This window comes from Camarhynchus parvulus, chromosome 22, assembly GCF_901933205.1.
Source record: "Camarhynchus parvulus chromosome 22, STF_HiC, whole genome shotgun sequence".
NCBI classification, from domain to species: Eukaryota; Metazoa; Chordata; class Aves; order Passeriformes; family Thraupidae; genus Camarhynchus; species Camarhynchus parvulus.
This window is the reverse complement of record NC_044592.1, coordinates 549,239-566,589: the sequence shown is the minus strand read 5'-3', so window position 1 is coordinate 566,589 and position 17,351 is coordinate 549,239. Positions and strand designations below refer to the sequence as shown.

General features: G+C 45.5%; 1 protein-coding gene across 1 annotated transcript in view; it reads left to right on the top strand.

Moving 5' to 3' along the window:
- Positions 1-17,351, top strand: part of DOCK5 (dedicator of cytokinesis 5) — an 81,352-nt gene that overhangs the window by 35,272 nt on the left and 28,729 nt on the right. The window contains exons 17-34 of the mRNA XM_030964066.1: positions 550-653; positions 930-1,122; positions 1,875-1,972; positions 2,974-3,063; positions 3,420-3,520; positions 4,296-4,430; positions 5,131-5,242; positions 5,520-5,590; positions 6,891-6,997; positions 7,644-7,780; positions 8,453-8,578; positions 9,869-9,967; positions 12,097-12,191; positions 12,814-12,892; positions 13,719-13,819; positions 14,611-14,669; positions 15,135-15,289; positions 16,952-17,037. Coding sequence (XP_030819926.1) covers positions 550-653; positions 930-1,122; positions 1,875-1,972; positions 2,974-3,063; positions 3,420-3,520; positions 4,296-4,430; positions 5,131-5,242; positions 5,520-5,590; positions 6,891-6,997; positions 7,644-7,780; positions 8,453-8,578; positions 9,869-9,967; positions 12,097-12,191; positions 12,814-12,892; positions 13,719-13,819; positions 14,611-14,669; positions 15,135-15,289; positions 16,952-17,037 — 1,948 coding nt within the window. The remainder of the gene's footprint in view (positions 1-549; positions 654-929; positions 1,123-1,874; positions 1,973-2,973; positions 3,064-3,419; positions 3,521-4,295; positions 4,431-5,130; positions 5,243-5,519; positions 5,591-6,890; positions 6,998-7,643; positions 7,781-8,452; positions 8,579-9,868; positions 9,968-12,096; positions 12,192-12,813; positions 12,893-13,718; positions 13,820-14,610; positions 14,670-15,134; positions 15,290-16,951; positions 17,038-17,351) is intronic.

Sequence of the window (17,351 nt, the reverse complement as noted above, 5' to 3'; positions counted from 1 at the left end):
CAGTGTTTGTTATTGCTTTGGCTTCTGAGTGTACGGTGTTGCTTTTAATTTATTTCCCAAAATTCATTGCAAGGCCTGGTGGTCTTCTAATGATCTTCCTATAGGAGGATTTCTAATTAGGCTAATAAAAGGCTAATGAGAGCGTTAGAGCCAGAAGTTCCATCAGATCACTTCAGAGCCCTGAAATGAGATCAATAATGTGAGGCTCAGCCACTGAAAGGCTCTCAAAGGCACCTGCTTCTGAGGGCAGTGACATCCTTCCATATCCACAGCTCACAAACCAAAATCCCAACCAAAAATATCTATAGAATTCTATATCAGAGGATCATATTGTTAAGGTTAGAAAAGACCTGGAAGATCAAGGAGTCCAACCATTAATCTGTCCAGAAGAGCCACTAAAATTGTGTGTGGGAGATGCTCCAGGAGGATGTGTTTGTGTAGCTGCAGTTACCTATTAAATAAAGCTGCTGATGAGGTTAGAGGGCTGCATTTTGGGTTGTGTGCACATGAGTAAGACAATGGCTAATAAAGATTTCTCCTGTTTTGCAGCCAGGGATAGATCTGAGAGGGCTTTTGGCATGGGCTTTGTGAAGCTGATGAATGCAGATGGAACGACGCTGCAGGATGGCAAACACAATTTGATTGTTTACAAGGTAACCTGGGCATTTCCGGCCTTGTCTCTTGTTTGACTCATCAAAACTCTCTCCTGGCTGATTTTCCAAGCAGGAGAAAGCTACAAAATGTGTGTGTGGAGTGGGAAATCCTCCTAAACTCTGTGGCTTTGGAAATAGCTCAGCTCATTTGCAGTATGGGCAACTTATCCCTGAAATTAGGAGTCCAAACAATGATAGAGATGAGAAAGTGTTTCAAACCCATTCTGGCTGTCACTGTGGGCCATGACCCTTCTGCCTGCTGTGTCCAACCAACAGGGTGACAACAAGAAAATGGAAGATGCCAAGAGTTATTTGACTCTTCCTTGCACCAAAACAGAGATGGAGGAGAAGGAGGCTCCCTCAGGGAAAAACCTGCACTCTCTGGCCAACTTCACCCCCACGAAGGACAGCACAAAGGACAGCTTCCAGATTGCCACTGTCATCTGCTCCACCAAGCTCACCCAGAATGGTAGGGCTTGTGCTGGGGCTCTGAAATACAGAGGGCATTTTCTCCAGGCAGCTTCTTGTGTGAGGCCAGAGAGCCCCAGCTTTCTTTTTGCTGCTCATGTGTCAGTGGCAGCCCCGTCCCATCAAGCTCCCAGAATGTTTGTGCAGCCCCTAGAAACCCTTCCACACAAATACTCGATCCAGACTGCCAGTGCTGAGCCCAACAAGTTTGCTGGCACATGTGGAAATGTCACCTGTCAGTGACAGTGTCTGTGTTTTATCAGAATTTGAAATGTTTGAGGTTAATTGCCTTCTTTCCTCTGCCTGTTCAGAGAGCAGCAGTTAGGGCTGAGCTCTCCAGGGTGATGATGATGTGCATGAACTCTGCCCTGCTGCCAAAGGGGTCAGAATGGAGAGCAGTGTGTGCCTGAGTCCAGCCTGGGCTGGTCAGTGATGGAAGACTTCCAGCAGCTCTGGAAGGGCCTGTGCTGAGTTGTGCACTTCAATAAAATTCCTGGCTTGAGATACCTGCTCTTGAGTCCTTAAAAAAACCTGCAAAATGGTCTCCAAATGTGTTATCAGATGGCAGCCAGGTTTCCATTTATAGCAGAGCTTTGCTCTTTTGCCAAGACAAAAGCACCTCAAGGTAACATTCTGTACCTCAGGGTGATTGTTCTTTGTGCACTGACTAAAAATAGCCCCCAGCCTTGCTGTGGGCTGCTCTGCAGCCCTTCAGGCAGCTGTAATTGCTGATTGCTCCTTGTGTCCTTGCAGTTGACCTGCTGGGTTTGCTGAACTGGCGCTCCAACGCCCACAACATCGCCCACAACCTCAGGAAGCTCATGGAGGTGGAAGGAGGAGAAATTGTGAAGGTATTCCCAGGGATGTGAGCCTCCTTGGTGCACACACTCTCGTGTGTCAGCCTGGAGTTGGACCCAAAAGGTGTCTGGGTAGGCTGGGAGGGCAGAATCATCAAATCATGGGATAGTTTGGCTTGGAAAGGACCTTACAAACAGCTTTTTCCATCCCCTGCCATGGGCAGGGGCACCTTCCACTGTCCCAGCTTGCTCCAACCTGGCCTTGGACACTTAGACACCAGGGATGGGGCAGCCACAGCTTCTCTGGGAACCTGTGCTCCACATCTCATTCGTGGAATTTACCAGAATTACAGAAGTTGAGTACTACAGGGATCAGGGAGAGAGCAGTGACTTTATTTTCCCCTTTATCCTTATGAAATAAGAGATACATCCAAAGCCTAACTTTTCATTTTCAACTCCTTTGTGAATGAGGAGGGGCTTGCTGTGAATCTGGGAGCAGAGACAGCCCAGAGATCTCATTCAGCACTGTGGGGAGTGGACCTGAAATTGGGGAATTCCCACAGAAAACCTGAAGGATTTAGGAGGAAGCCTTACCTGCATAGAGGGGTCCCAAGAGTGAATGTGCTGGGATTTTGCAAGGTGGTGGTTTTATGGAGCAGCTGAACACAAAGTTAACGTGTCACTGTGTCACTGCAGACAGGCTGGGGGCAGTGTCCTGCCTGGGACAGGGCCAGGCTGCTTTGGAGAGCTCAAGATTTTCATCCTGTGGGATGAAAAGGCACTAGAACAGCAAACTGGGGCCATTTAGAACTGAGAAGAAAGATCTTCCTTACTATAGAGATGATCATGACAATCCTGTGCATGGACACAGGGCTGGGGTCCCTTTTGAGAGGTTTTGTTATGGACACAGAGCTGGGATCCCTTTTGAGATGTTTTCTCAGGGACAGGATTTACACTTCAGCCAGGCTGGAAGGGGAGGAATGATCCAGCTCATGCTCCTGTGCAGGATGCCAGTTGCCTTTCCCCACTCTTTTACTGTTCCTTTTCCCCTCTAGTTTTTGCCAGACACCCTCGATGCACTTTTCAACATCATGATGGAAATGTCAGAAAATGAAACCTATGATTTCCTGGTGTTTGATGCCCTGGTGAGTGAGTCTTCTGTGGCTGCAGAGTTTGTTTTCAGCCACATTTCCTGTCTGTTCCTGGTGATTCCAATGAGCTATTGGTATTTTGCTCTAGAAATAAATGATATTTAAACACTTCTTAAGGCTTTTTCAGGAGCCAGGAATGAAATACACATCAGGTTTTTAGTAGCCACAATGAAAAGAGTAATAAATTGCACACACACTGCATTTAGTGACTGTTGTAACAGGAATAACACTCTCTGTAGCATTAATGCTGTTGATAAAACAAAAATTATAACCCAGCAAAATCAATGAGAGAGTGTTCTATTGGAGTTAGTGTGCAGCTCTGTGCATGTTTCCTTCTGGATTTTTGGCAGGTTTTTATTATTTCTTTGATTGGAGACATCAAGTTCCAGCATTTCAACGCTGTGCTTGAGACTTACATCTACAAACACTTCAGTGCAACCCTGGCCTATGTGTGAGTATTGGCCCAGGGCTTGGGTGTCACCCAGCAGTGTCACTGGGGGCTTTGGGGATGACATCAGCTCTTGGTGATGGATTTCATTAGGTCATTTTTGATGATGTTAATGGGGTAAAGGCAGCTGAGAGCAGAGTTATTGCTCTTTTTGCCCTCTAAAAAATTCAGTTGTGAGATTTTTTTCTATGAAAACAGATACAAAAGACTCTTCTATCATGGATCTTGGCTTTCCAGCCCCTTGATCAAGCACCCCTCAGCCAAAGGTCACCACCCTTGTGGTAACAGAAGTGAAAAGTTCAAACTGAAGCCAATAGGGAGAGCAAAACCAGAAACCAAACTGCTTTTCCTCTCTGAAAATCTCCTTTTAATTTTTACTGATCCACATGAATTGGCTGTCACCCTAAAATAAACACAATTTGAAGTCCCCCTCTCCTGGAATGCCTCCTTCCCTGCCCTGCCACACAGTCACTGCTTCCACGTGGTTTCCTTTTCTCCTCCTGCTCCCCTCCTGGGAATTCTCACTCAGGGACAAAGCCTCAGTGCCTTCCCCTGGGAGTGGGGTTTGCATCTTGCTGGAGAGCTCCTTGTAGGGCAGAGGAAAGCAGAGCCAGAGGGTGCAATCTGTAGACTTTCAGCCCAAGAGCTGAGAAGGAGATGGGCTGTGAGCCCTGGGGTGTCTCTGTGCCTGCAGTTCCCCTCTGGGCTGAGGAAGCTGGGCTTGCACAGGAACTGAGCCCTGCCTGTATTGGTTCCCCTTTTTGTTTTATTTCCAAAGGAAACTCACCAAAGTCCTGAACTGCTACGTGGGGAATGCTGAGGACTCCAGCAAGACAGAGCTGCTCTTTGCAGCCCTGAAAGCCCTGAAATACCTGTTCAGGTTCATCGTGCAGTCCCGGGTGCTGTACCTGAGGTGGGTCCGGCCTTCCCTCCCTGGGCCTCCTCTGGGAAACCCACTGGAGTTCCTTCCAGTAAATATCACTAAAGCACATATTCTTCACCAAATCCTCTATCGCTGACTCACTAAGAGGATCTTTCTGCCCTTTGTCTGTGGCTGGAACAAAAAAGTTGAGCAAAAATTGAAATACCTGATTAGAAGGGAGAAAAACCTTTTAGTCCCCCCTAACATGCAATAAGCAGCACATGGTAGAGCTGAAAAGGAACTCAGTATTTATTTTTATAAAGTAAAACATGGAATTTCCTCCTCATTTTCAGAAACTTTAAAAAACCAATACACAGATACCTCAGTCATTAGGTGAGGTGGGAGATGACACATTCTCCAGTTGGGGTAAAGTCAAAGTGGATTAATTGCATCTTCAAAAACATCTTTCCAGAGATTCACAGTGAGGGTTTGAAACCCTTTATTCATGTCCATTCTTGATTATTTTTCCTGTTTAATACTTGAAACCCAAGCAGAATTTGCTGCAGTGGCAGCCTAAAAAGTGCAGGTTTCCCCTATAACAGATTCCAGCAGGAAATGGCTGCAACATCTCCAATTCCATTTTAACCCCCATGGCTTTGTCAGAGGAGATGGCATGAAGATGTTGTTCCACAGGATGGAATCCTGTTTCAGCTGCTGGATTTCTGTGTGTAACTGGCCCTGTTCCTTGCAGTGTTTATGGGAAAAGTGAGGATGGGAATGAATTCAATGATGCAATTCGCCAGCTCTTCCTCTCCTTCAACATCCTCATGGACCGGCCCCTGGAGGAGGCTGTCAAGATCAAGGTCAGCAGAATTTCCAGGGAAAAGTAAAAAACTTTATTTAGATCAACTGGTGCAGTTGGGAAGGGGCTGGGCCAGAAAAAGGAATGAGAGAATTATCCATGAGTCCCTTCTCCTCCCTCTTTCCCACTCTGCACTGCAGATCTGGGGTGGCTGGAGGCTCTTTGGACGCATAAGTTTGATTTTAAACCAGTTCTCTGCAGTTGTCCCCATACTTGCTTTTGACAAAAACTGGATTTCCCATATGCATTTCATGTCCTTGGTTTCTTTCTTCTTTCAGGGGGCAGCTTTAAAGTATTTACCAAGCATCATAAATGATGTCAAACTGGTGTTTGACCCCGTTGAGCTCAGGTAATTGTATGAAGTTTGTTTGTCCTCTAAACCCAGCTTATCTGGTGTGAAGAATTTTGGAAACTTGGCTAAAAACAGCCACTCTGGTTATGATCTGATGGTGCAGATCCTGTGCATGGACTCAAGGAAGTGCTTGCTGGGCTTTAAAGGAAGTCAGTGGAGTTCAGAGGATTCTCTGCATCCCAGTTTTTCATTCTGGGAGTGTCTAAGCCCAGGCTGGACGGGGCTTGGAGCAACATGGAATAGTGGGAGGTGTCCCTGCATATGGCAGGGGTGGAGCTGGGTGATTTTAGGGATCCCTTACTACCCAAATCATTCCAGGATTCTGGGATCCTCACAGGCACCTTGAGATTTTACTGAAAAGCAAAATCTGAGGGCAGTGAAGTGTTGAAATCTCATGCAAGTTTCCACCAGTTCTTGGTGAATGCTCCTGAGAAGTGTGGCAAAGGCTGAGCCTTGGCTGGGAACCCAGGAGTTGTGTTTATCCAGGAAATTCTGAGCCCTGTGGGTTCCTGGTTGTGGTGCTCAGAGCTTTGCCCAGCCCTGTCTCCCTGTCCTGACACAAGTGATTAGCTGGGAAGCAGCAGACAGGCAGCAAATGTCCGTGGAATTTCATTAAAGGGAATCTGGGCTTGGAGTGAGTCACCACTGCTGATGCAAGGGGCATCTGGGAGGAGGCTGTGCCTTTGTGCTGGGGATGTTCCAGCTTTCTCCAGGCTGCTGAGTTGGTTCAGATGAGGCTTTCAAACTGTCCCTGGGTGTGACAGCCAGGGGAATAACCTGTGAGGGCACAGAGCACTGCCTGTTTATAGGGTCTGGGATGCAGCTGGTGTGTCCTGGAATAAAAGCTTCATTTAAAGAGGTTTGAGCCTGCAGTTCCTGAACACTGCTCAGTTTTACTTTCAGAGAATTCACAGAATTCTGTGACTAGATTGGAAGAGACCTCAAAGATCATTGAGTCCAACCCATGCCCTAACCCCTCAACAGGACTTCAAGTCCTGTGCTAAGTCCCTTGAAAATCGCTCAGGGCTCTGTGGTAATGTGCCTGTTGGATGGAATTCCCAGAGGAGCTGTGGCTGTCCCATCCCTCCTGCGTTGGAACATCCTGGGGCAGTGGGAGGTGCCTCTACCCATGGCAGGGGCTGGAGTTGGGGTGCTTTTAGTCCCTTCCAACCCAGCCCGTTCTGGGTGCTGTGCTTCCATGTGTGGCCCAGGTGCAGGGCAGTGTCTGTGGGTGGATGGGCTGGTGCTGATGCTGGGTGCCAGTGCTGACCCTCTGCTCTCTCTGGGTTGCACACAGTGTCCTCTTCAGCAAGTTCATCCAGAGCATCCCTGACAACCAGCTGGTCCGGCAGAAGCTGAACTGCCTGACCAAGATCGTGGAGAGTGACCTGTTCAAGCAGGCTGGTGAGTGGCACTTGGGAGGCTCTGGGCTCTGCCAGGGGCCGCACAGCCTGCAGAGGAGTTCCCTGACAGTCATCAGGGGCAGTCCACCATTACATCCAACTCTAGAAACATTCCTTGCCGTGGAAGAACTGAGGCTTTTGCTGTCCAGTCTTTATATAATGCCCAGTGTGTGGGATCCTGATCCAGGGTGGTGATTCAGAAGGAGGAAGAAGCTGAGGGTGCTCTTTGATGGAATTTAGAGAATTTATAAATGAAAAGGTGGGGTTAGATGGGATATTGGGAAGGAATTCCTCCCTGTGAGGGTGGGGAGGGGCTGGGAGGGAATTCCCAGAGGAGCTGTGGCTGCCCCTGGATCCCTGCAAGTGTCCAAGGCCAGGCTGGAGCTCCCTGGGACAGTGGGAGTTGTTCCTGCCCATGGCAGGGCTGGGATGAGATTATCTTTTTGGTCCCTTCAACCCAGACCATTCTGGGATTCCATTATTCAAATTACAGATCATTTATGACTCTCTCCAGTCCATTTGTCATAACTCCAGTGGCTTTAAGCAGGTTCTGGTGTCCCAGATGGGATGAGGAGCAGGACGCTCCTGTGAGGTGCCCATACCCAGGGCATGCTGAGGCTCTGCTCTGTCCCTGTGTCACTTTGCAGAGTGCAGAGATGCCCTCCTGCCCCTGCTCATCGATCAGCTGAGTGGGCAGCTGGATGACAACTCCAGCAAGCCCGACCACGAGGCCAGCTCCCAGCTCCTGAGCAGTGTCCTGGAGGTCCTGGACCGCAAAGATGTGGTGAGCACGAGCTCTCAGGGCTGCCAGTTCAGCTCAGTTCTTCTTTTGAGAAGTCACAGTAAAGAAACATCCTCTGCTTGTGCTTTAATGAGTCCGAATTGTGATATTTATAGAAACTGGGATGCCTTGCTGTGCAGTTCTTTGTAGGGGCTCTGTCTGAAGAGGAGCCAGGAAAGGTTGAATTAGTTGTTATCACTACTAGAGGCACTTACTTCCTTTCCTAGGGACAAAAATGTCATCTCAGCTACTTTGGTGGCTTGTTCAGTAATTTGGAGCAGTCAAAGTATTACATGGTATAAAAGTGAGGAGGTTGCTTGTTCTCTCTGTTATGGAATAGGGACAACAATCACTGTTCAGCCAGAAAAACGCACTTCTCACTCTGTTCATGGGAATTGTTCTGAGTGCCTGTGAACAGAGAGGTTTGAGCTGTTCAGAGAAGAGATGTCAAAGCCCCAGGATGAGCTGATGAAGCTGGGCCAGATCCATTAAGGGAATTCTCCACCCAGTGAATCCCAGAGTGTTTGCATTGATTGCTTGTGCACTTAAATCTGCTTTTTCTGCTTCCCCTAATGAAATGAAGCCCCGCCAGGGCAGTCCTCCCGCACAGGGGGCTGCCGCTGGAAGGCTGTGCCTGAGGAATGGTCTCCAGTGTCCCTTGCTGGCTGTCCCCAGGGTGCCACTGCTCTGCACATCCAGCAGATGATGGAGCGGCTGCTGCGCCGGGATCAAGCCCTTCCCACCTCCCCTCCCTCAGGAGGGACTGAGGGGATGACCTTCCCTGCCCCCAGGAGCCTACGGGTTCAATCCCTGAGAGCCCTTCCCACCTTCCCTGCCTCCTCAGGAGCTCTTACTGAGGGGTTCAATCCCTGAGGGCCCTTCCCACCTTCCCTGCCTCCTCAGGAGCTCTGACTGAGGGGTTCAGTCCCTGGGAACCCTTCTCTGCTTCCCCAGCAGCTCTGACTGAGGGGTCAATGCCTGGGAGCCCTTCCCCACCTTCCCTGCCTCCCCAGGAGCTCTGACTGAGGGGTTCAATGCCTGGGAGCCCTTCCCCACCTTCCCTGCCTCCTCAGGAGCTCTGACTGAGGGGTTCAAGCCTGGGAGCCCTTCCCCACCTTCCCTGCCTCCTCAGGAGCTCTGACTGAGGGGTTCATTCCTGGGAGCCCTTCCCCAGCACCTTTAACTGTGGGGTTCATTCCCCTGGGAGCCCTTCCCTGCTTCCCTTCCTTCCCCATCACTCCTTAACAAAGGGGTTCATTCCCCAGGAGCCCTCTCCTGCTTCCCCAGCACTCCCTGACAGTGGGTTCATCCCCTGGGAGCTCTCAGTGGGCAGCAGTGCCTGCTGAACTCATCTCTCGCTGCCCTGCAGGGCTCCTGTGCCACCCAGCCATGACTCCTGGTGTTTTTCTGAGGATTAGGATTCAGGTTATCCCACTCCAGTTGGAGCTGAGTCACTGGGAGTGATTTCATTTCCTTTTGGCCCCTGTGCAAAGAATTTTGTGTCAGTGCAGTGCCTGACACAGGATCTTTGCTGCATTTTGTCACCTGGGCTCAGCAGGATGAAATGCTGGGGGATGAGACCCTTCAGGGGCATTTCTGACCCCTGGGTGGCAGCTGAGGGGTGCAGGCAGCTCTGGGGTGTTTGAACTCACCCTGGAGTTCATGTGCAGAAGGATGGGAAAGCCAGGAGCTGGGAATTTACCTGATCCTTGAGAAGTCTGGGGTCACTTTAATGTGCCATCCATGAGAATTGCAGCTGGCCCTGCCAAATCTGAAAATCAGAGTCAGCTTGGAAAAGACCTTTAAGATCTGATGGAGTGGATCAATATGTATAAAATAAAATTCTGTGTTTGGAGGATGTGTTTCTCTTGTGATCCATGGGTAGAAAGAAGGCAACACCCAGATTTCAGGCTTGAATTTTAGGAATTCTTGACTGGTTTAGAGGAGCAGTCTCAGGTTGATGTCAGGACACAGAATAGTGGGAGGATTCTGATCAGTGATATTTGATCAGGTCACACTGATGTGCCCCACTTAGAAGTTGCAGTGCTTAACCCAGGAGAATAACCAGTGATTTGTGGTTTTCCTTTGCAGGGTATTTTCGTGGCCTGCATGACAGCCATCCTGAGGCAGATGGATGATTTCCATTACAGCCATTACATCAACACTTTCAAAACCAGGCAGGACATCACTGTAAGTCAGCCTGGCTGGGGAGTGAGCTCAGCCCACCCAGCAGCACCACTCTGCCCTGCAGGGTCATTTCTCTGCTCAGTTTGGGGTGAGCAAACCCTCAGCAGCAGCTCCTGGTGCCACAGTTTCTGGGAATTCATTCCTGTCACCCTTAGCTGGGCGTTGGGGGGGTTGCTGACTCAGCAGAGCCCAAGAGCAGCATTTGTGGCATTGAGGAAAAACATCTTTAATGGGTAAAAAATGTTTGATTTGAGTCAGGAACCAGAAGAGGGAATGAAGATGGAAAAGAAAAGCATTTCATTGTCTGGCTCTCCCTTTGTGCCCGTTCTCTTTATCTAATTCTTTTCCCTCCTCTGAAGTTCAGTTAAATGCTTGAATCTTGCTTTAGTGGCAGCAATGCAGAAGGTTCTCAGAATGTTAAAAATTCACCTCCCCAAAAACTTTGGGTGTGAAACAAGGTGAAATATTACATTTCTGAGGGGTTTTTCTGCTTAAAACCAGCAGATTTTCCCCCAAACTAGTATTTTAGCAAGACTGGTGCCCAAGACAAGAACTGTTGGAGCTTTTTTGCCCCTTTATTCCTTATTTTGCAACTGGGAAGGGGCTGTTTATTGAAACACCAGCTGGGGAAGGGCCTGGAGTTGTGTTCTTCCTGTACCAAAACCCACCAGAAGGTTTGGAATTCAGTCTGGGGAGCCAAGGTGATCCCTTTTTTCCCTGTGCAGTTGGAATTACAGAATTACACAGAATATCACTCCCAAAATCAGCTCTTGAGGCAGCGTGGAGCAACACAGCCATCTACAGGTCACTCACACTTCATGTGGGTTTGGGACTGGTTTTATCTTACCCAAATGATTTGTTGGAAAGGAAGGAAGGAAAAAAAGCCCAAATCAGGCAGATTCAGGAATTCTGGAAGTGTTCATCCAGTGAGAAGATTTTCAGGACGATTATGGGAAATAATAATTTCTAATCTGATATTTCTACACCTTGAAATCTACAGGGGCAAACCTGCCTTTGTAGTGGTGTGGTAGTTGTAAATACCAACAGAAAATTCTGTTTTACTGCAATAACTGCTTTTATTTTTCCTGTTCTTTATTGGGTTTGTTTGTGCTGGTATTTCCAGCCCTGCCTTGGCATCATTCCCTGTTAGTTTGGCACTTTCAGCAGTTAATTCATGTCTTCAAGGTGCCCATGTCAAGGCCAACCCTCTCATCAGGCTCTGATTTAATAATGCCAAAAGGATTTTTACCAAGAGCTCCATTTCTCCATCAATATCTTGCCAATTCTTCAGCCCAAACTGTTCAGCTCAACAGATTTTTTGCTGGTGATCATTTCAAGGGGATGGCTCCTCCTGTGACCTTCTTTGTGTCCCTCTCACATTTGAATATTAATGTGCTGCTGCAGAGAATAGAATTGATTTAAGAGCTCAAAGTGGCTTTTGTACCTGCAGAGACCACAAGGAGGAGATCAATATTCCTGATACTCCCTTCCTTTGCTCATCTCTGTTCATTTTCCTTTTTTTTCTCTCATGCTGCAATTCAACCTTGTTTTTTCCAGGTTTGAAGTCTTGTTTGGAGGGTGTTTGTGCAAAATGTGTCTTTTCTACAGTCATGTAGAATAATTCTAAATCACATCTCTGATGTTATATTCACTGGCTCTCCTTATCTGTTCTTAAACAGAACCAGGAAAGGTTTAACTCTAATTAGTGAGTGAAAATACATTGTAATTTCAGGCTTTCTAGACCATTCTGTTGCATTGCCACCGCTCAGAGATTTGGGAACAAGCCCTGCAATATTGGTTTTGCTCTCTAATCCAGCTCGTGCACAGCTCCAGCACAGCTTAATGCAAAGCAGCAAAGACAGATCTCATTAAACAGACCAACATTCTGTGCAATTGTTTCTCCTTGTGCCACTGGATGGATGAGAAGTCAGGAATAATTTCATTATTGGGCTGTATCCACAAAATGAGAGACCCCTGTTAGGCAGGACAGGGCACTGATTGCCAATCAGCATGGTCATTAATCAGTGCAGCCCCAAACATTTGCATTTCATGAGGTCACAGCAGCATCTCCCTGTAATTCCATGGACACAAACCCACCACGTGCGGCCTGATGGGTTTTATTTTTCCAACAGGACTTCCTGATGGAAACATTCATTATGTTCAAGGACCTGATTGGGAAGAACGTGTATGCAGCTGACTGGATGGTCATGAACATGATGCAGAGCAGGTACAGGCTTAAGTCGGGGTTAAGTCTGGCTTTGGAGCCTCCCTGGGCCTGACAGGAGGGTGACTCAAATGTGGCAGTTTTCTTGTTATTTTTTTAAATTAACTTATTTCATTTATGTTCTTTTCTTTGATTTATTTGTTTATTGATATTTTTATATATTTTCTTCTTATTTTCTTCAACCACTTCAGGTTGGTTTCAATTAGATTCCAGCCAGTTTTAGTTCCTGTGCATTTCCACTGGTGGAACTGGAAATCTGTCCTACCCAGAAGAATGTAATCAAACCCTGGGGTCTTTATTACAGCTTAAACCAGAGAAGCCTTTTTAGTCTCAGTTCTGGGGCAATCACATGGGAAACCTAAAGCCAGAACTGGACAATGCTTAACCACTCTTCCAGAGAGGAAGTTTTCCCTGATATCCAACCTAAGCCTCCCCAGTGAAACTTGAGGCTGTTGAACCAAGGTTAACTTTGCCTGAATGTTCCCTGATTTAGAGGAATTCCTGCCTTTTTTGGGAGCATCTGTTGCTGTCTGCTGAGCTTACACATAGGAGCTGTGAGCCCAGAGCTGCAATGTCATTGATTTGGGGTACAAAATCACCTTATTTGATGTTTTTGTCTCTTCAGGGTTTTCCTCCGGGCAGTGAACCAATTCACCTCTGTCCTCAACCGCTTCTTCCTGGATCAAACTCATTTTGAGCTCCAGGTGATTGTCCTGTTTTTTCTGGATTTTCTTATGGATGCCAGACCTGCTGGAACAGCTAAACCCCATTGTTAACAGGCTGTAGCTCACTGAGGTTCCCCTCCTCATGGAGGGAGCTCTGCATTTGGGGCTGGGCAGCTTTCTTGTGCCTGTTGTTGCTTTTCCTTTGTTTCCTCCTCTCGGGTTTCTGTGGCTGAGATGACCCCTGAGGTATTAGAAAGTCTCTTTTTCTCAGCCCTGCAACTGAAGAAGTTGAGATTCATTGGTTCTGCTTCTCAAGGTTGTTTATTTTCTCTTATCTGTTCCATTCTTTCTCTGCCCTGCTGGGATCTGTCCAGCAGGTCGGGCTGTGGCACAGTCCCTGCCCTTGGCGTGGTGTTGGCTTTTTATACCAAGAACTACGTGTGCTTTATTTTCAATAATTTTCCAACCCTTATCACCTGTGTTAGACAGTCTGTCTCTACTCTGAACCAATCCAAAAGTGTCACCATCACAGCAGAGGATGGAGGACAAGAAGAAGAAGAAGAAGAAGGACAGGACATGCCCAGATTCCTCCATCTTGCCTCTTGAACCCCCATTCTAAATCCCCAAAATTCTACTTTTTCACCCTGCGACAAATTCACTGTCATTCTGCTCAAACTCTTGTGGCTTGTAAATCCCCACACAAAGTTGGGAATTGTTTCCATGGGCTAAAATCAAAGGCACAGGGGTCTGTGACTCCGTGCCAAGGTCTCTGAGCCCCTGTCAGGGTCTCGAATCCTCCAAGGCAGCCAGAGCAATGTCCTGGGTTGTGACATTCTCCCATTTTAATCTTCTTTCTCTCCCCCAGCTCTGGAATAACTATTTCCACTTGGCAGTGGCCTTCCTCACTCACGAGTCCCTGCAGCTGGAGACCTTCTCCCAGGCCAAACGCAACAAAATCATCAAGAAGTGAGTTCCCATTTCCCTTTTTGCTGTCAGGAGGCTCCATTTGGGCTGTTCCAGACACCCCCAGGGTGGGAGGAGGTGCTGTGGAAATGCTGATCAGGGCACTGTGATAAAGGGGTGACCAGGACAAGATGTCAGGGCTGTAAATTAGGCCTGGTTGAAGTTTGGTCAGGCAGATCTTGAACTGTTGCAGCACCTTGCCAGGGGTCTCTCCACTGGAAGGTCTGTAATGGAAAGGTTGGCATGATTCCCAAAATTCCCTTGTGCAGTTCCTCAGCCTTTGTGGAAGGTAGGTCAGAGGAATCCTAAAAGCCCTCCAGCTTTTTAGTGCCCCACCTCTTACTTTTCTTCATTTCAGAGCTATTCTTAGCCCCAGACCAGCAATTTTTAGTCACTGAGCAGCTTTTACCTCTTCATTTCCTTGGAACTGGGTGCCTGGATATCTCTCAGCATCTTGACACAGACTTTTGTTATGATTTGTCCCCTTTTTTCTGCAGAAGTGGCTTGAAGAAGCCTGATAATGAAATCTTTGTGCATTGCCTTGATGTCAGAGGTTAAAGCTTTAGGAAAAAACACCAAAACCCAACCAAAGTGGGGTGGAATTGCAGGAAGCAGAGGGGCTGCAGCTTTCAGGAATCTGAATTCCCAGGAAATTCTGCTCTCAGCAATCTGCAGTGCCCTGTCAGAGTGAGCTGTGGCCATTTGAGGCTTTGCCACTCACTTCTCCAGCAGCATCCCCAGGATCATTGCAGTGCTTGGGCCTCTCTCATCTCTTCTTTCGATGCTTTCTCTAGGTATGGGGACATGAGGAAAGAAATCGGCTTCAAAATCAGGGATATGTGGTATAACCTGGGTGAGTTCCAGCTAAAGAATTATCTTTATTCCAGCTCTCAAGCTGCCTTTCAGATCCTTTATTTCCTTATAAAAGCTGCACATGTTTAATGTGGAGAAATGCACTTACAGTTCAGCTGTTTCAGCACACAAAAACCCCTCTTTTCTGTGAATAACTTGGAAAAGCTGATTTTCTCCTCACATCAGCTGCTGACATAATTTCCTAGATTCCCTCCAAAGGATGTTCTGCCATGTAAAGGATGAGGGGGGTTTTTCAGAGAGCCTTTTTTTGTGATTTACAATTCCGCTCAATTATTTCCTTGGGCTATTCCTGAATTTTGGAGCTGTAACCTGGTAATTCTTCCTTAAGAAACATCCACATGAAATCCACATTCTGAGCAGAGTAGTTGTTGTGTGAATAATGTGCTTAAACATTGGGAAATCCAAATCCTGCCACTGGATGTATTTGACTCTAAATTTCTTGCAGGTCCCCACAAAATAAAATTCATCCCAGCCATGGTGGGGCCAATCCTGGAGGTGACCCTGGTCCCAGAGCCTGAGCTGAGGAAAGCAACAATTCCCATTTTTTTTGACATGATGCAGTGTGAGTTCAACTTCAGTGGGAATGGGAACTTCCACATGGTAAGTGGTGCCGTATATAACCCAAATATATAATAATACAATATATAGAGATAATAATTGCAATATAATATTAAATATATATAATAATGGCATAATTATATAATAATATATATATAAAATGAAATATATATATAATAATGACTATAGTATGAAATATATAGATACAATATGTAAAAAACCACAATATTCACAATATTTTAATATATAATATTATATATACAGTATTATGCACAATGTAATTGTATATGCATTATATAATAATGAAATAATTATATAATAATATATACTAATGAAATATTTATATCATAATGAATATAATATGAAATATATCTACAATATATAAAAAGACACATTATTTTAATATGTAATATTGTATGTTCAGTATTATGCACATTGTAATTGCATATTCATTATATAATAATGAAATAACTATATAATAATACATATACTAATGATATAGATACAATATGTAAAAAGACACCATATTTTAATATATAATATTACATAAACAGTAGTATTCACAATGTAATTGCATATTAATTATATAATGAAATAATTATGTAATAATATATATACTAATGAAATATATATAGTAATGAATATAATATGAAATAAATATATACAATATATTAAAAGATACAATATTTTAATATATAATATTATATAAACAGTATTATGCACAATGTAATTGTATATTCATTATAAAATAATGAAATAATTATATAATATATACAATAAAATATATATATACAACATGTAAAAAGACAATATTTTAATATATCATATTATATATACTGTATTATGCACAATGTAATTGTATATTCATTATATATGAGTATAAAATAATATGTATATAAAATAATATAATACATGTATTTGCAATATATACACAATACTGGTATCTTCACTACAGATGTTCCATATTGTCCCTGGGGCAAAAGAAAAATAGAATACTTAAACAAAACAAAAAAATCCCCAGCCAAAATTGTGCCAAAGCCCTTGGGAGGTCCCTGTGGTTTGTAGGGTTCAGGACTTGCCAGTTCTGTCCTGCCTGAGCCTTTCCATGACTTTGATAATCCCTGAATTCCCCTTTTTTCACCTTTCACTGCATTTGCAGAGCTGTCAGTGCTCACCTCTAAACTGGGAAGAGTTTGGAGACCCTCAGAGGGTCGAAACTGTACTTTTAGCTGTGTATTTCCCTTTCCAACAACAGAAATGCCCCACAAGAGACTTTGGCAGTGAGTGACTGCAGAGAGCTGCGGGGCAGTCAGGGATCAGGGCTGTCAGGGGTTCAGTGGCACCAGAGCGTGGCTGTGTGCGGTGAGACAGGGAGCGCTTGCATTTCCTTCTCCAATCATGGCATTTGGCATTTTTATCCCTTTTTTCTGCCTCAGCCCTGGGAGCAGCCTGACCCTGGCCTGCAAACGCAGCGTGTGCTGGGGGGAGGCTCAGAGCCCCCAGGCTGCTGCTGGGCCAGCCCTGCTCCTCAGAGCTGCTCTGCTTCACTGGGGGTTCTGGGCCAGCCCTGCTCCTCAGAGCTGCTCTGCTTCACTGGGGGTTCTGGGCCAGCCCTGCTCCTCAGAGCTGCTCTGCTTCACTGGGGGTTCTGGGCCAGCCCTGCTCCTCAGAGCTGCTCTGCTTCACTGGGGTTTGTGTTTGCAGTTTGAGAACGAGCTGATCACCAGGCTGGACCAGGAGGTGGAGGGGGGCCGAGGGGATGAGCAGTACAAGGTCCTGCTGGAGAAACTGTGAGTTTTATTTTATATCTTCTATATTATATACATTCTTTACATATTATATATTTCTATGTTATTCTACATATTATATCTTTTTATTATTTTCTATTTTATATCACACTTCTCATTTTATAATAAATAATAAAGTATTTTAATAACAAAAATAAATTAATCTTATTTATTATATTACATTTATTATTTTATATATTACATATTTTATATTATTTCATATTTTATATATTTTATTATTTTCTATTTTGTATATTATTTATACATTATATATTCTACATTATTTCCTATTATATGTTATTTATATAGTATATATA